The 27,384-nt window shown below is 41.6% G+C and overlaps 1 protein-coding gene across 1 annotated transcript in view; it reads left to right on the top strand.

Moving 5' to 3' along the window:
• The window catches only part of atrnl1a (attractin-like 1a), a 301,564-nt gene that overhangs the window by 37,840 nt on the left and 236,340 nt on the right, over positions 1-27,384 (top strand). Inside the window, exons 11-16 of the mRNA XM_066679153.1 lie at positions 5,821-5,905; positions 8,967-9,178; positions 13,809-13,927; positions 17,945-18,077; positions 21,011-21,015; positions 23,433-23,618. Coding sequence (XP_066535250.1) covers positions 5,821-5,905; positions 8,967-9,178; positions 13,809-13,927; positions 17,945-18,077; positions 21,011-21,015; positions 23,433-23,618 — 740 coding nt within the window. The remainder of the gene's footprint in view (positions 1-5,820; positions 5,906-8,966; positions 9,179-13,808; positions 13,928-17,944; positions 18,078-21,010; positions 21,016-23,432; positions 23,619-27,384) is intronic.

Here is a 27,384-nt window from a genome sequence, read left to right as displayed (position 1 = left end):
ATTTCACCCCTGTGGGCTTCTTGAGAAGTATTGTCGAACAGAGACCCCTCTAAATGTTTCGAAATAAATCTGCCTGCTTTTTGTGAACAGCATGTTGCCTTTTATAAGTGGATTACCAAGACGTCTTAGAGGTTTTTAAATAAAATATAAATAGCCCCCTGTAGTTTTACTCGGTGTTTGCCAGTAAAACAGGCCTGTAAAAGACTGGGATCAAGGTCAGATCCTGCATGAATAATGACTATTCGGAAGTCTAACTCTGGAAATAAGCCTGCAGCAAAGTTAGAAAGCCTGTTATTAAAATAAAAGAAATATAAGCCATGAACAAGATAAAGCAGCTACAGAAAATAAATGAATCAAATTGAATGTTTAGTTATTTCTTCATTCATCTTCTGTAACTGCTTCAACATGTTCATGGCTCTGGTCTAAAGTCATAATCATTGGGTGATTGTGGTGGGTCAGGGATCTACCCTGAATCACTGGTAGCAAGGTAAGAACGGGGCGTTAGTCCAATCCAGGTCACCACACACTCACTCACCTATGCGCATTTTACAATCTCTACCAACATGTGTTTTTGGACTATGGGAGCAAACCCATGCAGAAACATGGAGAACACATCACACTCCTCATAGATAGTGACAGTGACAAACGTAGCACCCTGGAGCTGTGTGACAGTGACACTAACTCAGTTTCATTTGATTTGCTACTGGTCAAACAATTCATTCATGCATTACTGCTTTTCTAGTTCATGGTCGCTTTGGGTCCAGAGCATTGATAGTACATATAGATTTGACCCAGTGATCCTACTGTTTTCAATGGGGAAAACTGTGGTCAGTTGGGTCACTTTCAGATCGACTTCTCATGTAGTGAATATCGGAAATGTGAGCGACTGCACAAGCCGTGAATCTCTGGCTTGGCGTTCAAGCAACTGTGCTGTCTGTGGGAGCTGTGCTGTTAAAATGCCGCCCTCCAAAACGCTTTGCCCAGAGATGTTTTTGCCTTGATGCACAGATATAAGAATAGACTAAATTTAGTGAGAGTTTTCTGAGCTCAGTTTGGCACTGGTTAACATTACTACAGAATAATTATGCTCTAGTCATAAACTCTCTGTAAAATATGCATTCTGAAACTTCATAATTATATGTGATAATGTAAGCTATAGTTTAAACCCTAAATTATAACTCTGGCTTATTCCAGCAATGTTGTTTTCTTCATTTTCACTGCATTTAGCAAGTTTTCTCAAGCCATTGAATGTCCTCTTTTACAAATGAACAGTGTGTATGGTTGTTTGAGATAGGCATTCAATTAAATATTTATTAAATTTCTATTATATAAAAAAAAAAAAAAAAAAACAAAAACCATAAAATAAAAACAAGAGGCATGATTACAAGTCAATCAAAGAATATGGGAAATAAGACGTCTTACAAGAATTCATAAAATGAACAGAAGCAGATGTCATATAATCAACTTCATTGCTTCATGAACAGCTGTTTTACAGTAGGGCGACACGGTGGCGCAGCAAGTATTTGTCGCAGTCACACAGCTCCAGGGACCTAGAGGTTGTGGGTTTGATTTCCTGCTCCGGGTGACTGTCTGTGAGGAGTGTGGTGTGTTCTCCCTGTGTCTGCGTGGGTTTCCTCCGGGTGACTGTCTGTGAGGAGTGTGGTATGTTCTCCCTGTGTCTGCATGGGTTTCTTCCAGGTGCTCCTTTCCTCCCACAGTCCAAAAACACACGTTGGTAGGTGCATTGGAGACTCAAAAGTGTCCGTAGGTGTGAGTGTATAAGTGAATGTGTGATTGTGTGTGTTGCCCTGTGAAGGACTGGTGCCCCCTCCAGGGTGGGTGTATTCCTGGCTTGCGCCCAGTGATTCCAGTTAGGCTCTGGACCCACTGCAACCCTGTACTGGATAAGGGTTACAGATAATTAATGAACGTTTTACAGTGTGTAAAATAAATGTACACTTTTCACTATGATTAAAAAAACTATATTGTTCATTGCAACAGGCCTGTCAAACCATTTGAGCAGTGCTAAGCAAATCTCTGTGCTTCTGAGTTATACTGAGCTCCTTCTTCAGACATTACAGCACAGTGTTCTGGGTTACAGCTTTATCAGGTCATCTTTAGCATTGCTGGGGAAAATGTTCATTTCAAAACTATGAAGTTTGTTAAGCTTGTGGATCAATGACACAAGGTCCATTGTCTGTAGAAGAGAACCATGGCCGTGTCGTAATCGAAAACGGCTAGTTCAAAGACACCACAAAATGATAGGACAGAATGGAGTTCTACTATCGAATGGTCCTCTCGTAGGGCTTCCACTCACTTCCTGGGGCATGCTTCTGAAGGCAAATCCTGTAGCCTTCCTGGGATCACTAGGAGTAAACTGGGAATACACACTGGAGGTCCATTGCAGGGCACCACACACTCACCCAGGAAACCTACTTCAGAGCATGAGAGTCATTTGTAACCTGGCCATACCCTATTTACAGGGATATAGAGTAGTTTATTCTTGAAAGCCATAGTAGGGTGGAGTGGTAGGTCTGTAAATGACACATTTTCATATTAATGTCCTCATCATATGCGTTCACCTTAACCAAATATAAAGCTTTGAAGTTGACTTGTAAAGCACAGATGAGACAGCATTTTCATGAGACAAGAGTCCCATGTTTTTGGGCATGTAGCTTTTCAAAGTGTCATTAATTGAAACAAATAGATGTATGAGAATTTCTGCAACATTGACATGAACCAAATGTTGTTTTTAGAAACAGTGTGAATAAACCCAATAAAATGTGGTCAGGAGCAGCTGCACATGAGGCTAGTGGACCAATATGTGGTTGATGTAGCATAGCAGATTGACTTCAGTGCAGCAGACTAGGGTTCAATGCTGCACTAATAAGATTCCATGGGCAAGATTCCTAAGAGTCTACAAAATTGTGACAGAATGCCATCAAGTTCTCACAGAAATGTTGTATCTACACTCATTGTCCATTTTATTAGCTATATTTTATTTTCAATCCTCAGGACCACCAGAGATCAGGTTTGTTAGTGTGTGTTGTGCTGGTGTAGAGTGGATCAGACACAGCAGTGCTGCTGGAGTTTTTAAACCCCTCAGTGTCTGGACTGAGAACAGTCCACCGACCAAAAACATCCAGCCGACAGCGTCCTGTGTCACTGATGAAGGACTAGAGGACGAGCGACACACACTGTGCAGCGACAGATGAGCTACTGTCTCTGACTCTACATCTACAAGGTGGACCAACGAGGGAGGAGTGTCTCACAGAGTGGACAGAGTGTGGACACAGGGTTTAACTTCTGATCCAATGAGTGATGAGTACAAGGTGGTGATCACGCCAGTGATCACTCAATGTAGTTTACAGCTTTCCCAGAAGATTAGAGGCCCTTACTGCAGCAAAGCAGGGCAAAACTAGCTTCCATTATTATTATGAATATATAGTAACAATTCACAGTTGCCCATAATATTGTATTGATGAACATGTTAATGAGTGCACATGGTGTTAGGACATGTGCAGTTTGTTTGGACACTATAGTACGCAGATATTTGCTCGGTGTTTCTCTAGTAGTAATTACATTGTGATTTGAATCCATTTCCCTCCTCATGCATTTTTACAGCCTGCAGGGGATTACACTGTTATGATTGATTCTTCTGCATGTTGTTGTAAAGGTAACTCAGCTTTCATGCCAGGATTAGAGCCGCAGTGGGTTGTTTATGAGTTGTTTGTGTGTGTGTGTGTGTGTGTGTGTGTGTGTCAAAGCAATGCAGAAGCTATAGGTGTTTATCATTTCTCTTGTCGTTACTGCTGCTGCAGATGGCTTGTACAATGCAGGATAGTACACAGGGAAAAACATAGCCAGGTCATACTTAGTATAAGACACCCGGCTGCAGCTTTTCAACTCATCATTCCCTGGCTAAAAGTTGTGTACACATTCTCATTCAAAATTTCATCTCAAATGCGGGGTATTGATACATATGTTGTTTTTGTTTCACTGCAGTAACAGATTCTACTGCTCTGAGAAGGCCTGAGACTAGGGCATTTTGGTATGGATTTAATTGCGTTCAGGAGCACAAAGATAGATACAAAGATCAGATACTGATCACAAAGGTGACTCCAGCTTTTATGATTTGGGAAGAGTGAATAATTAATGCAGCTATCATTTATTCATTAATCCGGCTCATTCTAAAATTCTTGGCTGGAGCTTCATCGGAACAAAGATCACTGTTCTGTTGCTCCACCATCCAATGGAGTACAAATCCAAACCAACCAAAGCTGAGTTGCTTGTCAGTTACCGAGTGTCTTGAGCCCCTTTTATTCATTCATTCATTCATTATCTGTAAGCGCTTATCCAATTCAGGGTCGCGGTGGGTCCAGAGCCTACCTGGAACCATTGGGCGCAAGGCGGGAATACACCCTGGAGGGGGCGCCAGTCCCTCACAGGGCAACACAGACACACACACTCACACCTACGGACACTTTTGAGTCGCCAATCCACCTGCAACGTGTGTTTTTGGACTGTGGGAGGAAACCGGAGCACCCGGAGGAAACCCACGCGGACACAGGGAGAATACACCAACTCCTGAGCTCCTTTTATGGTAATAGATATTCATTCATATTGCTCCCAGTTTATATGCAGCGAACCCACTGTCATTACACATTAACAACAATGTAACTACTATGTATTCAAGAGGCTACATCCTTAGTATTCTTACTCAATCAATAAAGGTAGTAACAGTAGTAACTTTCAGTAACATGCCGTGAGTGATGGGGACTTGCACACCATACTCAGTCTTTCAGATGATGAAATTACAACTTTTTTTGTGTGTATTTCCCATCTGTTTAATATTCGTGAACTTTTTCTGGCAACAACAACACACCAACCAATCATCTTTGTCTCTGGCACTGGCATCACCCTGACCAGCTTTTGGCTCCTTGTATTTGCGTCTCAGTGCTGGGTACTTTTGGACAGACTTGTACAGAAACACTAAAGAAAGACTTCAGGACTGAACACACCTGGATAAACTATGGCCAAACGTTTGCAGAAAGTACTTATTCAAACTGGTTTCTCGACATTAAGAAGTACGTGCAAAATCACTCCTTCTAAAGTTTCAGCTTCCTAATGAGACGCTGAAACTCTCTGGGATGTAAACCAAACATCAGTGTTTGTATATTTCTGTGAGCAGCAACACTGGTCATTGAAGAAGACGTTAGCCACAACTTATCCATTTCTCAATTTAATGTACATTTTCATAAACAAATCTGTAACCTATATCTAACTTTGAATACATCGCTAGTAGTCACACTGTAGTAACATGTATTGATCATATTTAACTATACCGTACTTACACACAGAATAATTAGGACCCTGTAACCTGTAATAAAATCTGGATCCTGATTTGGACAGTTTTTTGCTGAATGAGGACCACTTACGGTAGCTGAAGTGTGACAGATTTGGGGGCTGAGAGGAACATATGCCACACAGCTCATGTTACCTGGCCTCACAGTTACAGCTCAATTCACACAGATGTCTCCTCTGTAAAGGCACATGGTTTCCATGGAGAGATGTAGCTGGGATTGTTGCCACAGATGGGATATCATTCTCAGAAATGTCTGAGAATTCATACAATGGTTTACTTTACTTCTACATGACATGAATAATGATTTATGATGCTGTTGCAGTGCCCTTAAGAGGACAAGATAGAATGGCATATTGAGTCATGTATCATCAGCGCTAATGTTTGGGTTCATGGTTTTGAAAAAATTGTGTGTGTGTGTGTGTGTGTGTGTGTGTTTGTGTGTGTGTGTCCCACAGCCTGTGATGAATGGACAGTCCTGCCAAAGCCTGACCTCTACCACAATGTCAACCGTTTTGGACATACTGCAGTTGTGAGTAATAGGTAAGATTTCACAGTGTTTAATATGCTGCGGTTTAACTGTATGATGTCAATAATATTTACGCATAGATATCCCTCAAAATCAGAGGGTATTACAACTTATACTATGTAATTACATGATTACTACAGTGTTATTCACACATGAAAGTTTATCTACCTTCTATCTTTGAATCGACACATCCCTTAGCTTGAGTTCATTGTTGTTAGCATTAGCTGAAACTTCTAAGGGTTAGATTTTCTTAACGCTGGACACAATAAAAGTTTATTCATTCATTCATTATCTGTAACCCTTATCCAGTTCAGGGTCGCGGTGGGTCCAGAGCCTACCTGGAATCATTGGGCGCAAGGTGGGAATACACCCTGGAGGGGGCGCCAGTCCTTCACAGGGCAATACACACACACACACCTACGGACACTTTTGAGTCGCCAATCCACCTACCAACGTGTGCTTTTGGACTGTACAATAAAAGTTTAACTAATGAAAATTTCAACTCACAGTTTTTTTTTTGTGGCCTCAGACTCAGAGATTAGTTTCAGTGCTGTATCTCAGTCAGGTCAACCACTTCACTTTATACCCAGCTTCCAAAACAAGTGAATATGGGCACACCCTCATACTCACTATATTATTGATGACATTCAGCACAGAAATTGTGGTGATGCTGTCAGTCTGGGTTACATGTTCACACTTTAAGGCTCATTGCAGTGGAGATGGCAAAAGGATTGAGTGAAAAAACTGCGATGGTGACCTAGCACTAGAGGGCTAAGTGTCCTTCCTCTGACCACTGCTGTTATGGCTTTGAGGCATGCACAAGCTGCTCCAAGGTCAGCGAGATCACGTTGAGACCAGGCTGCCAAGGTTACCGCAGTATGTCACCTCTGTCTCTTCCCTCAGAACAGCAGCCCTGTTTATCTGCAGGATTACAGTTTAAAGTCAACTGACGAATTAAAGTTAACTGATAAGTCAACTACGAAGTATAAGGGAACCCCAAAAAGAACTCCAGAATGTCCAGAAGACCACTGCTGTCAGCTCCTGGAGCTTTTACAAATTGCTGATAAAAATACATCAATAGTATAAGTATATATAGTATAAGAGCACATGGTGTAATGGTTAGAGAATGGTTGTGTGGGACTGGGACTCTCCTCCTCCCTCGACCCATGTTTCAGGCCCCTGCTCGCCGGAAGCTGGAGAGGTCGGCTGCTAATCTTGGTGTGGGTGTGCTCACTGCCCCTAGCACACTAGTGTGTGTGTGTTTACTGAGTTAAATGCAGGAGACACACTTTGTTGTACATTTTATAATGACAAAGAAAGGCATTTTATGTGGTATTACTATATTATATGAAATTAATATTGTCAATAAAACCAAGGACATGACTCAGTGTAAGTGCAATTTTAATGTAAACTGTCATTAAGGTATTCAAAGGTTTTCCTCCAGAGACTCTAATTGCATATTAAAAAAAATATAGATATATTTATTTATATATGTATTTTTTTTTTTTTTATTTAGGCGGCAAGGTGGTGCAGCAGGTAGTGCTCTGCTCAAGGGTCCTGGAGGTTGTGGGTTCCCGCTCCTGGTGTGTTCTCCCTGTGTCTGCATGGGTTTCCTCCGGGTGATTGTCTGTGAGGAGTGTGGTGTGTTCTCCCTGTGTCTGTGTGGGTTTCCTCCGGGTGATTGTCTGTGAGGAGTGTGGTGTGTTCTCCCTGTGTCTGCGTGGGTTTCCTCCGGGTGACTGTCTGTGAGGAGTGTGGTGTGTTCTCCCTGTGTCTGCATGGGTTTCCTCCGGGTGATTGTCTGTGAGGAGTGTGGTGTGTTCTCCCTGTGTCTGCGTGGGTTTCCTCCGAGTTATTGTCTGTGAGGAGTGTGGTGTGTTCTCCCTGTGTCTGCGTGGGTTTCCTCCGGGTGACTGTCTGTGAGGAGTGTGGTGTATTCTTCCTGTGTCTGTTTGGGTTTCCTCCGGGTGACTGTCTGTGAGGAGTGTGGTGTGTTCTCCCTGTGTCTGCGTGGGTTTCCTCCGGGTGATTGTCTGTGAGGAGTGTGGTGTGTTCTCCCTGTGTCTGCGTGGGTTTCCTCCGGGTGATTGTCTGTGAGGAGTGTGGTGTGTTCTCCCTGTGTCTGCGTGGGTTTCCATCGAGTTATTGTCTGTGAGGAGTGTGGTGTGTTCTCTCTGTGTCTGTGTGGGTTTCCTCCGGGTGACTGTCTGTGAGGAGTGTGGTGTGTTCTCCCTGTGTCTGCGTGGGTTTCCTCCGAGTTATTGTCTGTGAGGAGTGTGGTGTGTTCTCCCTGTGTCTGCGTGGGTTTCCTCCGGGTGACTGTCTGTGAGGAGTGTGGTGTGTTCTCCCTGTGTCTGTTTGGGTTTCCTCCGGGTGACTGTCTGTGAGGAGTGTGGTGTGTTCTCCCTGTGTCTGCGTGGGTTTCCTCCGGGTGACTGTCTGCGAGGAGTGTGGTGTGTTCTCCCTGTGTCTGTGTGGGTTTCCTCCGGGTGATTGTCTGTGAGGAGTGTGGTGTGTCCTCCCTGTGTCCGCGTGGGTTTCCTCACGGTGCTCCGGTTTACTCCCGCGGTCCAAAAACACACGTTGGTAGGTGGATTTGCGTCTCAAAATGTGTCCGTAGGTGTGAATGTTTATGTGTGTTTGGCGCCCCCTCCAGGGTGCATTCCTGCCTTGCCCAATGATTCCGGGTAGGCTCCAGACCTACCACGACCCTGAACTGAATAAGTGCTTACAGATAATGAATGAATGAATGAATTAATTAATTAATTAATTTATTTATTTATTTTAATTGGGAGAGCTGAGGGTTTGAACATTAAAATAAATAAATAAATAACTGTAAATGTTTATTTGTTGCAATCCTACCACTCCCCGCAATACCTTTGCAACCCACTAGAGGAGTGTACACCACAGTTTGAATACCTCTGTTTTATAAAAATACTTTATTTACCCATTATGTTAAAGCTAGCTCTAGAAAGACAACCTTAACCTTAATCCATTATGTACGTTTTGACGTTAAGAGAAAAAGCCAGGTTTCATAAACCTGTTTCCTCTCTGTGCTCTTGTGTGCTCCCTCAGCTCCATGCTGGTGTTTGGAGGCTTCTCCGGTGTGATGCTGAGTGACGTGCTGGTGTTTAAATCTGCCAGCTGCGAAGCCTTCACCGAAGAGCAGCTCTGTCGAAACGCTGGCCCTGGCGTCCGCTGTGAGTGGGTCAGAGGTTACTGTGCTCCATGGACTTTTGAGCACAGAGACAGAACGGCACTGGACTCTGTCTGCCCTGTGCGCAGCAGTAAGTGACCACTTTATCTTTTAAACTACATTCTAAAGGGTGGAACTTAAGGCTTCTTCACGGTGTTAAGGAATTAACTGAAAAGAGTTGCATCATATACATTGCATCATAGGTTTGCATCATGTTATAAAGCTCTCCACTTTCACTGTTCCATTTTACTGTTGTTTATCTGAAGTGTGCTGATGCAAGCCGCTCCAATGACTTATGCTTTTTATTTTTTATTTCTAAGTAAAAAAAAACATAAACACATCCACACAACACACATATCTGCTGAGTGGAAACTACTGGGGACAAATAGGAAAAAAAAATAATTATAAAACATAAAAAAAAAAAAAAAGTGCAATACCATTTGCAAAAAGGGGGAAGATATTCCTGTTAATTTCTTAGTTTCTGAAGTAAGTAAGTTTCCAAAATAGTTTGTCCTCACAGTACAAATATACACTGTACTACATAAATACTCATTTATAATAAAATGATCATAAAGCAGTGTTCTCCCTGTGTCTGCGTGTTTCCTCCAGGTGCTCCATTTTCCTCTCACACATGTTTGCAGGTAGACTGGCTCAGTGAAACTTTCAGCAGGTGTGAGTGTGTGAGTGACTGTGTGAATGTTGTGAACTGGTCACAGGTGTCAGGTGTAAGTGTTTAAGTGAACGGGTGAGTGTTTAAAATTTGTTCATGGTTGTTAGTGTATGAAAGTGTCCGCAGGTGTGTGCGTGTGTGTGTGTGTGTGTGTGTGAGTGAATGGGTGAGAGAGTGAAACCCTGCAGGTGTGAGTGTGTGAGTGACTGTGAATGTTGTGAACTGGTCACAGGTGTCAGGTGTAAGTGTTTAAGTGAACGGGTGAGTGTTGAACATGTGTCCATGGTTGTGAGTGTATAAAAGTGTCCGCAGGTGTGTGCGTATGTGTGTGTGTGTGTGAGTGAATGGGTGAGAGAGTGAAACCCTGCAGGTGTGTGTGAGTGACTGTGTGAATGTTGTGAACTGTCCACAGGTGTAAGTGTTTAAGTGAAAGGGTGAGTGTTGAAAATGTGTTCATGGTTGTGAGTGTATGAAAGTGTTTGCAGGTGTATGTGTGAGTGAATGGGTGAGAGAGTGAAACCCTGCAGGTGTGAGTGTGTGAGTGACTGTGTGAATGTTGTGAACTATCCACAGGTGTAAGTGTTTAAGTGAAAGGGTGAGTGTTTAAAATGTGTTCATGTTTGTGAGTGTATGAAAGTGTAAGCAGGTGTGTGTGTGAGTGAATGGGTGAGAGAGTGAAACCCTGCAGGTGTGAGCGTGTAAGTATCTAGGTGTGAGTGTGTGACAGCCTATTTGTACTAGCTAGGATAGACATTCAATCTAAACACTATGCAATGTTGTGAGTCTCTCTGGATAAGCATGTCTACTAAATGCTGTAGATATAAATGTGAGTGAATGAGTGAGTGAGGGAAATTACCAACAGGTGTGAGTGTGTGGAATTTCCTACCTTTGTCAGTGTGTGAGTGACTGGGTGAGTGTGTGGGGCCCTGTGGGGACTGGCACTCTGTCCAGGTTGTGTTTCAGATACCACCACAATACTGATCAGGATGCATCAGGTACAGATGATTAATTAATCAATGAACAGATATTTGAAAGTTAGCTTGTGAGTGGTAGTTCGTATGAAAACTAGACTAAATTTGGTTGCTGTTTGTTACTCATTTCAGTGCCATTTCAGACTTGATTCGTCACAGAATCTAATCAGACCTCTTATGTTTCCGTTCAGTAGCCGATCCTGTTTTTGATTTGTCTTTATTTTTTGGTTCTGGCCTTGTTCTATAACTTTGTTCACTTACTTGATGACCCTTTTGTTTGTGAAATTGCAGCTTGTTTATGAAAATGAAGTCGGTTTAAAAGTTATCCAGATTAGCATGTGTTTGACTGAATGTGTTTCGCAGGTGGATTGTTTGCACTGCATGTCAAACACACACCTAGAGGGCACTCTCCCCTTCTATAAATGTGCTGTCAGAGGATTAATGATAATCCTCGCGTAATCCTGTTTACACTCGATACACTGAGGGGTTTATGCCTCCAGCCACTCAGATGTGCTCCGCTGTATCTGGACAGCACTCGGCCTCTTTCGTTTGGGCTAATAGAGCTTGGAAATGGCTGCTGATAATTGACTGAATGAAAGGTCAGCTATTGTGTAATGCCTTCGCAGAGATGTAATTACGATGGCGATGAAACCGAACTCCAGAAGTCTGAGGGAAGTGAAAACAGCTGTAACCTGTTTGGGGCAATTCTGGACAGGAGAAGATTATTACAATCACTGCATGGATTAAGAACCGAGCTCAGAGGTGGGCCGGACTCTGATTAACTAATGAAATGACACAAGTGCAGGAGAGATTATCCTGTATTAGGTTTTTATCTTCAAGCTTCATGATCTCGCAGACTGTCCATCAACTTGTGTGGCTGCATGATCCTGCAGCTTTTATGCAAGGGGTAAACATGTGCATGGTAAAAATTAAAATAAATAGTTTATGAAGATGTTTGGATATGTTGTAATATTGGTCGAAATTAAAAAAGTAATACATTATGTGAACTTATAAGAAGTTAGGCCAGCCATGACCTGAAGGTTAGAGAAGGAGACTTGGGACTAGAAGGTGGCTGGTTTGAGCCCCTTGACCAGCGGGAGATTAGGGCTGGGGTATAGGTACAGCCCTTTCCCCTCTCTCAACATCCACAGGTAGCTTCCTGTTGCTATAGGGGTGTGTGTCTGTGTTCACTGCCCCAAATCACTAGTGCGTGGATGTGTGTGTGTGTCATTCATCACTGCTACCGATGGCTTAAATGCTGTTTCATGACAATAACAACATTTCTGTGACCACTTTATCCTGATCTGGTGGTCCACCTGGAATCACTGGGTGCACGGAAGGCACCAACACAGCCAATCAGATTGTGCCGTTCCAGCTCTCATCTGAATTATTTAAATGCATGTTTCCTCTGACTTCCCAAACTCAAAGATTTCAAATGGCCAAAGAGTGATTTCTCTTTGAAGTACTGGCACCTGAAATGGTCAACTTGAGTATCCAAATATTAGTTTGAAATTCCAACCCCCACTGACCTCACACGCATTAATATTGTCAGAAAAATAAACACTGTACAGTTACATTATTGTGTAATATACCTTTCAAAGGTACATCAATAGTTAGAAGAGATGAGTATTTGTAAGTGTGGCACGGTGGCGCAGCAGGTAGTGTCGCAGTCACACAGCTCCAGGGGTCTGGAGGTTGTGGGTTCAATTCCCGCTCCGGGTGACTGTCTGTGAGGAGTTGGTGTGTTCTCCCTGTGTCTGTGTGGGTTTCCTCCGGGTGCTCCGGTTTCCTCCCACAGTCCAAAAACACACGTTGGTAGGTGGATTGGCGACTCAAAAGTGTCCCTAGGTGTGAGTGAATGTGTGTGTGTGTGTGTTGCCCTGTGAAGGACTGGCGCCCCCTCCAGGGTGTATTCCTGCCTTGCGCCTAATGATTCCAGGTAGGCTCTGGACCCACCGCGACCCTGAATTGGATAAGCGGTTACAGATAATGAATGAATTATATGAAAGTTTTCATTATGGAACTGTGTAAAATCAATGCATAAGTCCCGGAGATGCAATGGGGCATACGAAATCAAAACTCAGAATTGCATTCCCTAATAAATAGTACTGACTATATACCCTTGAGGGTACCACTAAAGTGGCAGTGAAAGGTACCACCACTGAGGCAATTTTTCTGAGAGTACACACATTTTTGCTTACAAACTCCAACAGATTAACGCTGTAATTCACAGAAAGTCATACTTATTATTAATTCATAATGCATAATTCTTATTGAACAAAGCAAACACATCACCTTTACAGTGGAATATTATGTATCTCATTCATTTGTCTTGCTGCACCCCCCTGTAATAGAACAAGCCCCCACCCCCTTTGGCACCTAGTGCATTATACTATTATTTATCCATCTTTGGAAGGATTTGGTTCATTTCCTTTTAACAGTGTGTGTTAGGAAAACACGATTCTGTTCATTTTACATCAAGAGGCATGTACTTAGAGGAATTCATGAGCATTCGTCCACTATGTTTAATTAATCACTCACTCTAGCCCCTCATCTAAGAACGGCAGTGCTTTTACTGCTTGAGCCTCGAATAACTCTATCATGAATGTGGGGAAACACACTGCGTCATTAATTATTAGGATTTGCCAATCAATTTTCTGAATATATATCCACTTTAATGGCTTTTGCTTCTGTGCCATGGTGGAGTCTGGTGTGTTTCTAACTACGTTAGAGTTAGAGTGCGTTTCATCAGCTCTTCCTTTTTACGTAATGCCCCAATCAGCCAAAACATCAAAATGACCTCCTTGTTTCTACACTCATTGTCTGTTTTCTCAGCTCCACTGAATATACAGTGCACTTTGTATTTCTACAATTACAGAGTGTAGTCCATCTGCTGCTCTGCAGTTTGTTAGCCAGTTTTCACCTTGTTCTTCAGTGGTCAGGACCTCCACACTGCAGGGATTATTTGAGTGGTGAATCTTTCTCAGTCCAGCATGGTTTGGAACATCAGCTCATTTACTCCAGCTGTACCGATTGTCTCATGTGAGTAACTCTGCTCTCCCCTCTGATGTGCCTTGCAGATGCTACAGATGAGCAGTGCATGTACTTCTCTGATTGTGCCTCCTGCACAGCCAACACCAAAGGTTGCCAATGGTGTGAGGAGAATAAATGCCTCTCTGTTGCCAGCCACTGCATTCAGGTGAGTCCTAAAGAGGTGGGGTCAAAGGTTTGTTGTCATTTTGCAACATTTAGCTTGAAATGAAGGGTATTTACAGAAGTATGTCCCCAACCTGTGCTGCAGTAACAGCTTTAGGCTTTATACCCGTATGGCAGGGCATAATGACTTTTTTCACTCACTCACTCACACCTGGGGCAATTTAATACACTCACCCAGCCTTTCACAACCATGGACAGTCCACACTGCCAATCCACCTACCAACAGGAAACCAGAGCACCCAGAGGAAACCCACACAGACACAGGAAGAACACAACAAACCATTTACAATGACCTGAGTTGAGAATCGGAGACCCTGGACTCTGGAGCTCTGTGGCAGCGACACTACACTGGCAACACTGCCCACAGCTGAATGTCTGTATCTAAAATGGTTGCATCTTAAAAGTAATTTCACTAATTAGAACTTAGACCTGCTAACATTTGGAGAACAGTTCAGTCTTAAAACATGGGCTGTATCCAAAGCTGATGCTAAAGATGTGTAAATGTATTTTCACAATCAACAAAGGCACGTCATCTGAGCTCAGTCTTTGACTGTATTAACGTCATTTAAGAAAATTAGTGTTATCAGTGGGCTGTTTTCTGTAACTGAACACAACCGTGAGAGTCCGGTGAAATGAAACACAAGTAGTTGGTCGAGAAAGCTCAGTATAATCAGTTCTGCATTGTTAGGTGCTGGCTGAATGTAATTCTTTATTCATAAATTGATTCATGTAGTGGGCATCCTGTGCTGGGCCTATCACCCTGACCTATCAGAGATAACCGGAAGCCTACATTAGGCTGAATGATGAATACTAAATTATATTCATGTGAACAGCTGCTGTACTACACACCAACAGCTGTGGTACACTTACCTCTTCACTGAAGCAGCCAAAGGGCTAACTATGGGCTATGCTAGGCCTATCCTTTTCTTCTTAATGTGTTAGATTTAAGACAAAAAAAGCACTTTTTCGGAGGTGATCTGACCTAGTCTCAGATTGGCCCTGGTCAGAGTCCTTACGCTTGGCTATTTTTCCTGCTTCAACACATTGTGTTTAAGAACCCTCTGGTGCTGATATATCTCACCTTCAAGAATGCTTGCTGCCTGATATGTCTCACCACTCGACAGGTGCCATTGTTATGGGATAATTGTAATGTGGGAGGAGGAGAGGAGGCAGGATGCAGGTGCGAAAGTGGTTTATTTTACACACAAATGAGATGTGAAACACAACTATGAAGAAACACTCAACAAAGAAAGTAAATGGGTCATTTCTCCAATAAAGGACCTTTCTCATCCCACCACACATTTTCAAAAAATACATGGGCAGACTATTCAAAAAACATAATTCTTGTATAAATTGTCTTATTCTTATATAAGTTGTCATATGTATATAATGGAAACTTTTTCTTGTCCCGCAGTCTTGATGATCAAATATAATAATAAACATAACTCTGTTGGCAAGGCACGTTTATTTATAGACCTTTCGAACACAATGTCAATTCAAAGTGCTTTACAGAGTGATACAGGAAATTAAGAAAGTAAAAGATAGTAAAAACTTTTAAAATGCTATTAAAATAGAAGTCAAACAGATTATATAAAATAAAAACAATTAAAAAGCTATTCAAGTAGAATTTTATAATATAAAAGACAATAAAACTTAGTAATAAAATAAAGGACAGTTATTACAATAGTACTAAAAATAAAATAAATAGATCTACATCTCTAATTTCATCTAACTGCAATGCAACTCAAAGGCACAGGAGAACAATCCTTATACCTTATTTTTATTAACGGATTCATCGATATATGTGTCTTTTAAGAAGAAATACATTCTTATGTATAATTTACTTGTGTTAAATAATAATATTATTTCGTTAAACTGGGTCACAGTGTCTGTAAAAATCTGTTACCACAAAATAGTTGGTTAAAAGAAGGGAATATCCAATAAGTCACATGACAAACAAAGTTTTATTGACTCTTTCTGACTGCATAGTAAAAAGGAAATTGAATCCCATTTTCTATTTGGAATATTAAAATAATTAAACCGTTTGCCAATTCAGTCGAGGTTCACCACATTGTTACCTTCATTATAGCTGCATGGCCTATGGTTTCAAACTTAGCATCCTTTACTGAATAATGCCTGATATTAAACTGGAAAGTAAGGGGGGGGGGGGGCAATAGTAATTAAACAGAAAAGTAAAGAAACACCAATATTAAAATATGTGGTCAAATTTTAGAAACAATATATAAGAGATGGGAAAAACTGTTAGGCAATGAATATCACAGCATGTTTCTAAAATTGGATCACCATTCCTATATGTGTATTCAAAGAAAATATGCTGTATATTAAAAAAAAAAATACTAACTAAGGCTACTGATGCCTAAATGGTCCTCCAACTAAGAAATGACTCAAACATGTAAACATGTACATCCAAAGTGTCACGGGGACGTAAAGAGTGGACTTACGGAGGCGGACACACTCCCTACAACACAGACAGTTTAATATAGATCAAACAGACAAAACGAACTTGACGAGAAACATGAAATAACATTACATAGCAACCTAGGAAAGAGCAGGAAACAACACTACAGGACTGGGGCATGAAACAGACAGGAGACCGAACGAGGAACGAGCTAGAGAAACGCAGACTACAATAACAACACAAACACAAATGACCGATACCAGGAAGTGAGGGAAGAGGACTTAAATATACGAACTAACAAGAAACACCTGACACAGATAACGAAGGACAATGACAAGGAGGCGGAACAAAGGTGGAGCTAGAGTGGAACGAGGGCGGAGATAGGAATAACAACAAACAGACAGAGCCACATGGAAGGGGAAAACAAACAAGAAAGTGCCAGGATGTGACACAAAGGACATTACCACTCACCATTACACAGGCATCATTAGACAACATGCAAAGACAAAAAAAAACAGGGCTTTAAACCACTTCTGATCACAGATATGGGGCATGACAAGGATGGAAGAAGGAATGGGACAAAACACAATAAAAGCACATGATCACAAGAGGGAGAGCATGAGACAGAGGCGGAATGGGACAATCATACTGTTAACTTCAGCTATCAGTGGTTTTAATCTTGTGGCTGATATCCCTAGTGAATTAAGCTAACGCTTTTTTTGAAACACATTTTTTAAATGAATCTGTTCTATTTCCCATCAATAATGTGTTACGAGACCATGATTCTGTAAATGTTGCATCAAGAGTCATGAATGATGACATTTCGCTCAGTGATTTATTAATCACTCATTTCAGTCTTTCATGCCTTTCCTCTAAGAGTCCTGAAACTTTCAGTCGTCTGTGGGGATTGACTGAATAAACTAAGACAGACAGGTCAGGTCATGATTTAAGGATGCATGTTCTAGTCCCAGCTCAGTCAGCTCTAGGGTCAGCACATCACAGATTCATTGAGATTCAAGAAGGCACTCACTCATACTTTAATATCTGGCTTGTGTTTATAGTGTTATATAAAATAAGCTTCGCTGTAATAAACCCGACTAACCACTGAGTGCAAGCTAATGAGAGGGTGTCAATTATAAATGGGTCTGTGACAATATAAAATCTCTGCACTAATATGAAAAGCAATAGTTATCCATTGGTAGGATAACTAAAGTAACTACAGGACAAGCTTAGGAACTCTGATAGAAAAAAACACAGAGAGTTCATCAGGGGGCTCTAAGGGTTTATATGTGGGGGTTAATGAGTCTGGGATAAAAGACAGGTAACTGTGGTGATGAGTGGATGGAGCCAAGTCAGAACTAAAATAATCCCCAGGTTCTAGAGGGGGTGACACTGATATGATATGTTTCTTAAGTCCATGTTTATTAATGTATTCTGAACGTGAGTTAATTTTCAGAGCTATGAAGCAGCTAATTCACAGTTAAAAATGTGCATTATTAACACAGCCAACAAGCATCCAAGTGTCACTATGCTATAGAAGGAAAGTTTGAAGAAGTCTAACCCTTGTCTTATATGTTTCAGCCGGTGAAGGTCTTCAGTGAGTGTCGTGTCCACGATGAACAGGTCTGCAGTGATCTGAACAACTGCAGGAGCTGCTCTGTGAACATTAACTGCATGTGGGTGCCGCAGACGCAGGAGTGCCATGCCATGCCTGGTGAGGACAGTGGGAGTGATCAGAGGGACTGAGGATTTAGTCAAGGCCATATCTTTGCATTTAATTGAATATAAATAAATAATATTGAGGTTGAAGGTGGATGATTTATGGCTGAGTTATAAATACTGAAAATACTATGTACCTTCCAACCCTCACTGGAAAATATACCTGGAGTTATTTACTGTTACAAAGCTATAGAAGGCATTCAAACATTTGAAATTACTGATCATATAAATTACAATTTACAAGACAAGTAGATTTAAGTACAATAAACTAGATCCAAAACTGTTTACATCTTGTGCTCAGTATTTCAGGGAAGTGATAATACACTAATTTTCCAAATTAAATGCTTACACTTAGAAACTCAAGTTTTCTCACTTGAGTTAATCACTATGTTTGATACATGATGCATTCAAATATTCATTTTACAGCTGGTAGAATTTTGTTACACAACTCCTGGGTTCTGGTGTTGGGAGTTCAAGCCCTGTTCTGAGTGTGGTGTGTTCTCCCCGTTTCCATGTGGGTTTCTCCGGGAGCTCCAGTTTCCTCCCAATGTCCAAAAACTCATTTTGGTAGGTGGATTGTCTACTCAAAGTGTCCATATGTGTGAGGGTGTCTCCCTGCGATGGAATGGCTCCCCCTCCAGGGTGTGTTCCCGCCTTGTGCCCAGTGATTCCGGGTGGGTTATGGACCCACCGCGACCCTGAACCAAATAAGCGGTTAAAGAGAATGAATGAAAGGATGAATGAATTTTGTTACTGAAGTCATTTTGTTCCTCATATTAAAATCGTTCTAGTCATAACATTTCTTAGTGTTGTACAGCTACATACATAAATAAATAAAAAAAAATAATAATAAACTTTGTGTTTACAGTCACACAGCTCCAGGGAACTGGAGGTTGTGGGTTTGAATCCCGTTCCAGGTGACTGTCTGTGAGGAGTGTGGTGTGTTCTCCCTGTGTCTGTGTGGGTTTCCTCCGGGTGACTGTCTGTGAGGAGTGTGGTGTGTTCTCCCTGTGTCTGTGTGGGTTTCCTCCAGGTGACTGTCTGTGAGGAGTGTGGTGTGTTCTCCCTGTGTCTGCGTGGGTTTCCTCCGGGAGACTGTCTGTGAGGAGTGTGGTGTGTTCTCCCTGTGTCTGTGTGGGTTTCCTCCAGGTGACTGTCTGTGAGGAGTGTGGTGTGTTCTCCCTGTGTCTGTGTGGGTTTCCTCAAGGTGGCTGTCTGTGAGGAGTGTGATGTGTTCTTCCTGTGTCCACATGGGTTTCCTCCGGGTGACTGTCTGTGAGGAGTCTGGTGTGTTCTCCCTGTGTCCACATGGGTTTTCTCCGGGTGATTGTCTGTGAGGAGTGTGGTGTGTTCTCTCTGTGTCCACGTGGGTTTCCTCAGGGTGCTCCAGTTTTCTCCCACAGTCCAAAAACACACCTTTGTAGGTGGATTGGTGACTCAGAAGTGTACATAGGTGTGTGTGTGTTGCACTGTGAAGGACTGATGCCCCCTCCAGGGTGTAATCCCGCCTTGCACCCAATGATTCCAGGTATGCTCCGGACCCACCGCGACCCTACACTAGATAAGCGCTTACAGATAATGAATGAAAGAATAGTAAACTTGCCAAGGTCTACAATATTTGAATGACTTTATAAGTCACTGTCAACTTTTTCATAAGAATCAAACACTGATTCTAAACTTTTCTCCCCACCTGATAAAACAATGGTTTATTGTGTCTCTTTTAAATGAATATTAATAGCTCTCCACTAAATAATTAATAAAGTTCTGAGTCCAAAATCTCTCAAAGTAAGTCAGGAGGACCTGCAGAACTCTGACGAGTTCTGGGCCTGTTTCATTTGATCCAAGAACAATCCAAAAGCAGGACGTTCTGCTCATGTTTGATGCATTATTAAGCTGCTTGTGTTGCTTTCCCAGGAGAATGTTTTCTACCTTTCTATGCTCTTTGTGATTGCCCTACATTGTAATATGAAGTAGTTTTCCCAAAAGTGTGTGTGTGCTGTTTACAGAAAAACACACATCAAACTCATGTTTAAAGACCCCCATCCTGTGAAAATCCAATTCAAGATCTTTTACGTGGCTGAGCATTTCAGCTTCAAAACTGCAGAGTCCACAAAACAATCTTAAAATCTTTCACACACACAGGCTGTGTTTCATACATCAGAAGTCTAAATAACTAATGTTGTCAACTTCTGGGACTAGTGGAGGAGTGGGTGGAGATATGGAAATTTAAATAAACACTGATCACTATATCCACTCCTCCTGAATGGAAGCAAAGTTATAGATTTACATCTAAGACATATTTTAGAAATAAAAATAGAATTTTGAAATTCATTCATTTTTTTCATTCATTGTCTGTAACCCTTATCCAATTCAGGGTTGCGGTGGGTCCTGGAATCATTGGGCGTAAGGCGGGAATACACCCTGGAGGGGGCGCCAGTCCTTCACAGGGCAACACAGACACACACACATTCACTCACACACACAAACACTTTTGAGTCGCCAATCCACCTACCAACATGTGTTTTTGGACTGTGGGAGGAAACTGGAACACCCGGAGGAAACCCACACAGACACAGGGAGAACACACCAACTCCTCACAGACAGTCACCCGGAGGAAACCCACACAGACACAGAGAGAACACACCAACTCCTCACAGACAGTCACCCGGAGGAAACCCACGCAGACACAGAGAGAACACACCAACTCCTCACAGGCAGTCACCCGGAGCGGGAATCGAACCCACAACCTTCAGGTCCCTGGAGCTGTGTGACTGCGCCACCGTGCCGCCCCTAATTGAAACTCAGTATATATATATATATATATATATATATATATATAACATAGATTTGTTTTTGGTGTTCAATTGATGATGGGATGGAGAAAATAAAGAGGATCAATTATGAGAAAAATAAAACAAACTTGTACAGTGCATGTGGGCATTAACTTGAAGATCTGGAGCCCACCAACACACACACTATGAAACAAGACCACCCAGTCATGTTTTGTGGTCTACCTAATTCAGAAAACATGGGATCAAATAAGTCACTCTGATCTTGTGCAACTTCTTTTCTAATCTGATTTTCTAATTGTCCCGCCCCCTCCTTTGAGTCTCAGCACATGCTCTGGCCCTGTCTTTCCTGTTTGTTTGTGTTTCCATTGTCTGCCATGTGCTAAAAAAGCACATGGCTCTGTTTTTGTTTTGTCCCTTGTCTCCTCCTTAGCTCCGCCCCCTCATCAGTGTCTCCACCTGTGTTTCCTCTGTAGTCCTGCTCCCTTGTTATCAGTCTCAGGTGTCTTTGGTGGACATAGTAACAAACACACAGTAGTAGTTCTAGTAACAAACAAACAAACACACTAGAGCTAACTACCTACCTACTTGTGCTTGTTTGGCTTTTATGTAACTTTGTTCTCTAGTTTGTTTATGCCTTGTTCATATCTTGTTAGTATCTCTGTTTAGGTCTCTTTCTCCATGTATCTGTATTTAGGATTAGCTTTAGCTCTCTTTGTTTAGGTTTGCATTTAGCTTTCTGGGTCTCTGTTTAGGGTTCGTCTTGAAGTTTGTGAGTGTTTGTATCACCATAGTCTAGTCTGTTAGTCCCTCTGGTAACTCTCTCTGTTTGTATCTGTCTAGTCTGGTCTGTGTGTCTCTCTCTGGTCTGTACCTCTTGGTAACGCTCGAGTCTGTCTGTATCTTTGTACTCTTTGTCTGTCTGGTCTGTTTATATATTTAATGCCCTTGGTTTGTGTTTAGTCAGTGGTCCTGTGTCTGTTTAATTTAGTTCAGTATTGTTTGTACAGTCCTTTTGTTTTTCTGTTTTTATTTGCTTTTCTTATCTGTAATATATTGTTTTTGCATTTGCATCCGCCTCCGTCAGTCCACCCGGTCGTGACAGCAATAGACCTGTGTTTACGCGAAAGCGCAAAGATGAGGTTAAATGGAACAAAATAGACAGGAGTGCAGATAAATAATAGCACAGGTTAAAAAAAGAGAAAACAAGTGGAAACAAGTAAAAACCAGAACTTTTGCTCCTCACTGGTGTGCGCTTGAATCAGAGAGGACAGTGAGTGTCTCATTATCATTTAAAAGAACAGGTACTGACACCCGCTGCTCTGTAAAGGGTTGTTAGACAGGGAGAACTCTGGTGTGATGCTCATAACTAAAAATGATGCCGTTGTCCAGTTATGTATGAACAAATTACAGAAAGGAGCAGGGTTCAGTGTCATTGGCTTTCCACAAACACCCACCCAAACACGCCTCCAGTTTCTGAAAACAGAACAAGGGAAAAATATCTCAGCATGAATACGGGAACTACACTCAGCCACCGGAGCAAAAATAACAACCTGGGTTTCATTTCAGGAACCCCTCGGCTTATTTTGGATACTGTGGATTGCACTATTATTAGATAATGACTTCCACAGAGGAGGTCTCTGATGAGAACCCAAGCAGAGTGAGAGAACAGAGGAAAGCAGACTGAGCTGTAGAATAATAAACACTGGCTCGTCTTGCAGTCTCTTAGTCACACGGCACAGTTTCAGCACTAAAACTCCATTTAAGACTGAGAGACAATATAGAGCCGTACTTTTTACGTTAAAATACCTTCAAACAAAACATTATTTACTCCCATTTATTTTTGCCTATACTTATCTACACATAGATTTTGAAATCTACTCGATATGAATTGTCAGCTCCTACACAGGACCCCCACAGAGCAGGTGTGATTTGGGTGGTAGATCATTCTCAGCACTAATACAGTAGCTCATCAGTTGCTGCAGAGTTTCTGTTGTTTATCCCCTAGGCCTTCATCAGACTATTCTTAGCCCAGCACTGACATGGAATGGAAGGGTTTAAAAACTCCAGCGGCACTGCTGTGTCTGATCCACTCGTACCAGCACCATGCAAAGCTGCAGACACACAGGGTTTGGTGTCCACAAATTTTCACATGCAATATTTGCTACAACAGGCCAATTTCAGTTACATGACATATGAGCAAATATATTTTGCATTTAGTTCAACTTTGATGAACTTTCACACTTGAAATTACATCACCGATCAATAGTGATGCTGCTGTGGCTGTGACCCCACACTACCATCAGGTTAGTGTCACTGCAACTCTAAAAACAAAGAAAAGACCCACCTCCTAAATAAGTCCTGCCCTGTGTTGGCTCTGTTGGGGTCCTGACCATTAAATGAAGAGAGTAAATGTGCGCTGCTACAGTCTGTAATGCCACTCGTTGGAATGTTATGAAAGATACCTACCCAGACACCTGTCATCCAAGGAATGTTTGTTGTCTGTATACGCCCAAATTTTTCCCTTGACTGTATGTGCTCTCTTCCTTTGCTCGGCAGAGGTGTGTGGAGAAGGCTGGAGTCGTGTTGGTGAAGTCTGCCTGAGGCTGAACCCCAGCAGAGAGAGTTATGATAACGCTCAGCACTACTGTAAAAACCAGAACGCAAATATTGCCTCCATCACTTCACACAGGGAGGTGGAGTTTATTCTGGAGGAGTTGCAGAGGTATGAGCAGCAGCAGCGGCAAGTAAGTGACACACAAACCATGTTACTTTAGAATTTAATAGTTTCTACCCCGTTACAGCTGTTTTTACTGTTAATGTTGTTGTTGTGATTATTTTTCAGGCCTTGTGAATAATTTAACTGTGAGATTAACTCCTCAGTCTCTCAGTCCTCAAATAATGACCTGTAAAAAGTGTGTAGCAAGTGTGTGTTTGCGTCCCAGCACAGTTTAAAAACAAAACCTGACAGATGCTGGTGAACAGACAAATAAAAAAAAAAAGAAAGAAAAAACAAAGAGCAACAAATGCCCTACTTAACTGAGATTAGCTGAACTGGAATATTTGAACAGGTCGTCTTCGTGAACGTTTGCAGCTGGCTGCTGTAAAAGCACCACAGGCTGATTTTTTTTTTTTCCTGGTGGGTTTTATTTTTTACAAAATCTGAGTCTTTGTAGAGCCTTGTCTCAATCTGAGTTTGAACTTGTTTAACCAAAAGACCATTCCCAGGATTCATATGTCCTTTGTATATAAACATAGCATGAAACTCCAAACATAAACCCTCCAAAACTTAACCCTGAGCTTAGCTTTTACTTTGCTTGACTGATCTTAGTTTCTTCCTTCTTCTACTGAGAGACGTCCATAAATAGTTTGTGAATTTAAGGGTTTATTTTGATACAAAGGATAAGAAACTGAATTTGCCAAGAAGGCAAACTTCCTAAGTGAGATAACATCTGCCTGAACCATTATAAAGATCATGTATCCAAGTGGGAATAAATGTGATCAGACCGCCACTGAGTTTGGGAAAACCAGACAGTAATTCAGTTTGTAATTTTAGTCGGGACAGGAGGGAGATGAACACCACACGGCCGATCCAGACAGAAACGAAAACACAGAGAAGTGCCTCTAAAAGAGAAATCTACACAGGAACCTGTGGAAATTTGGTCATGACCAAATGGGGCTACACTATTGCTATTTGGCATTTTCTCAATATTCATATCAACTCTGGGGCAACCATGGCCTAAATGTTAGGCTTGGTGTTGGGTTTGGTGCTGAAAGGTTTGTCCCTGGTACCAGCAGGAGAAATGGAGGTTGGGGGAGGAACAGTGTTTTCTCACCACTCATCATCCATGGCTGAAGGGCCCCTGAGCAAGGCACCTAGCACATAACTACCACCTGGGCACAGAGGCGGTTGCCTGCTGTTTGGGGATTGTGTGTGTATATGTGAGCAAAGTTCACATTTCATTTTATTGCAGTGCAATGATGACTATACCACGTCTCTCGTTTTTTTTTTTTTTTCAAGTGATTCAACCCCAGCTGCAATCACAGTTTTGCCAGAGCAAACAGAACATTACACAGAAGCCTTGATAACTAAACATTATACCAGCACCTTCATTATTTAGTGGGTTTTTATTACTGCCTCTATTCTTTTGTTGAGAATTCTCTCAGTTTTAACTCTGCAGGGATGTTATTCTCCACTCCGTCTTAGGACATGATTGTGTTTCCAAGTAATCCCAAACACATCTGATGATTCTAACTTGTCTTTCCATGCCAGAAGTGAATACACTAAAGGATTTATTAAGAATCCTGTAATTCCCCACATTACTCAAAGCCCCCCAGCAGTTTGATAGTTATTGATAATAATGAATCTTAAACTCATCAAACTGTCGAGGAAATCAAATCATTTTGATCCCAGAGCTGTGAAAGAATGGAGTGGAAGGATACTGAGTGGCTCAGCACCTCACACAGGAGTCTACAGCTATTTAAGACAACTGCAATTTTCAATATTGCACCTGAAATACCTGCAGCCTTGTAACATGTACCGGGGCCTAATGTTGTGTAGTCACTAGACATGAAACTGTTACTGGTTTCATGGTAAACCATGGAAAAATATCCACACAATTATTGATATTGTTTTAAAGTGAATTACCACATTTCCTGTAAGTTACAACATCAACCAAAGTCAGGAACAGACTCTCAGACACAGGGTCATGGGTTTATTTTGTATCATGGGACACAGGAAGCATTTTCAGAGCCATGATGTGGTGCCTAAACTAACCTCCCAGTCACTGGGGAGTGAAATCAGGACCCTCGAAACCAGGGGAGGTTAAATCAGGATTGGGAGGTGAGACTGGGGACCACATTTGAGTGAGTGAAGACTGAAAAGTAAGTTGAAAAAAGTAAGTAAGGGCTAATATTAGCTGTTTATGCACTTGTAAACACGTGTGGCTGAAGGAATGACCGAGTTTAGTAATTTTTCCGTTTTTAAATGACAACACAAATCTGGCAAAAAATAATGCATTGTAGTCAGAATTACGTACTGCACATTCCACCTTAAATAGTGCCACGCTCCATTCCACTTTAAATTATACGATTATTCTATTAATGTGCCCCATCCCCCCCCTCACCACCTTAAACTGAGAATACATTTCTGAGCCACTTTCTACCTTAAATGATGCTCAATAGCATTCTGCCGCCAACATCAAGTTCCACTATAAATTGTTCAAGCACAGTTCCCTTTGTGCTCCAGGAGCTGTTTGAAATAAACTGCTCTTAAAAAAGGACCTTAGTAGCTGCAACAATTGTAATTCCACAAAAGCTATACAATTGAGATTTAGTTATGATACTGATAATCTTTTAGGTATGATACTGATAATCTAAAACACAATGATAATAATATTAATCACACGGATTTCTCATATTTACAGAAGGCAAAGAAGTTCAAAACTGCAGAGATTATAGTTAATTTATGCCTATTTTTGTTTAAAGTTTGTTTAAATGCGTACATAATGCTGCTGTTTTTTTTGGCTCAATATAAAATGTGGTGAAATTATTTAAATGTCTTTATCTGTACATTTATTTATTTATGTTCTATTTTTAAAAAGTTTTAGCATATTTTAACAATACTGTTATAACCGTGATTTTTTGGCTACAATCGTGATATTAAATTAATATTAACAGCTTTGCTCATCTGTGAAGGCCTGTTGTTTTTGGTTGGTTGGTTGGTTGGATGTTGTTGGTTGGAAAGTGCTGTGGAGGATTTGATTGAATTAAGTAATGATGATATTAATAAGAACACCACTCGAGCTCATTTTAAAAATACTGGATGGAGCTCGTCTTTTAAGTAGTTCTACAATAACTGAATGTAATCCACCAGTTGTATTTTGAGTTTCTCCCTGTGGAGTTTCACTACCACAGTGTGTGCTGCGTTTGGTAAGGGTGGATCAGACACAGCGGTGCTGCTGGAGTTTTTAACCCCTGTGTCCATTCACTGTCCACTCTGTGAGACACTCCTCCCTCGTTGGTCCAGCTTGTAGATGTAGAGTCAGAGACAGTAGCTCATCTGTCGCTGCACAGTGTGTGTCGGTCATCCTCTAGTCCTTCATCAGTGACACAGGACGCTGTTGGCTGGATGTTTTTGGTCGGTGGACTGTTTCAGCAGTAATGCTGAGGGCCCTACTGAGGCCTTGCTGTGTCTGATTCTCTTGTACCAGTACAACACACACTAACACACCACTACCCAAATCTTCCCTGTTCTGTGAAGACCCTGATCATTAAAGGACAGGGTGAAAGTGGACAATTAAAGTATGCAGTGCAATAGTCTGTAACTGTAGAAATATTAGCTTATCTGTATGGTCAGGGGAGCTAAGAAAATGTACAATGAATGTAGACACGAGGAGTTTTTAATGTTGTGGCTGATATGTATGTGTGTATATATGTGCATGTATTATGGTGTAAATTTGCTTCTTAAACTATGTCATGAAGCATCGCTACATTGTCACAGACATGTGCAAA

Source organism: Hoplias malabaricus, chromosome 8 (assembly GCF_029633855.1).
Source record: "Hoplias malabaricus isolate fHopMal1 chromosome 8, fHopMal1.hap1, whole genome shotgun sequence".
Classification (NCBI taxonomy): Eukaryota; Metazoa; Chordata; class Actinopteri; order Characiformes; family Erythrinidae; genus Hoplias; species Hoplias malabaricus.
Note: the sequence above shows the minus strand (reverse complement) of the source record. Positions and strands in the feature narration are given on the sequence as shown.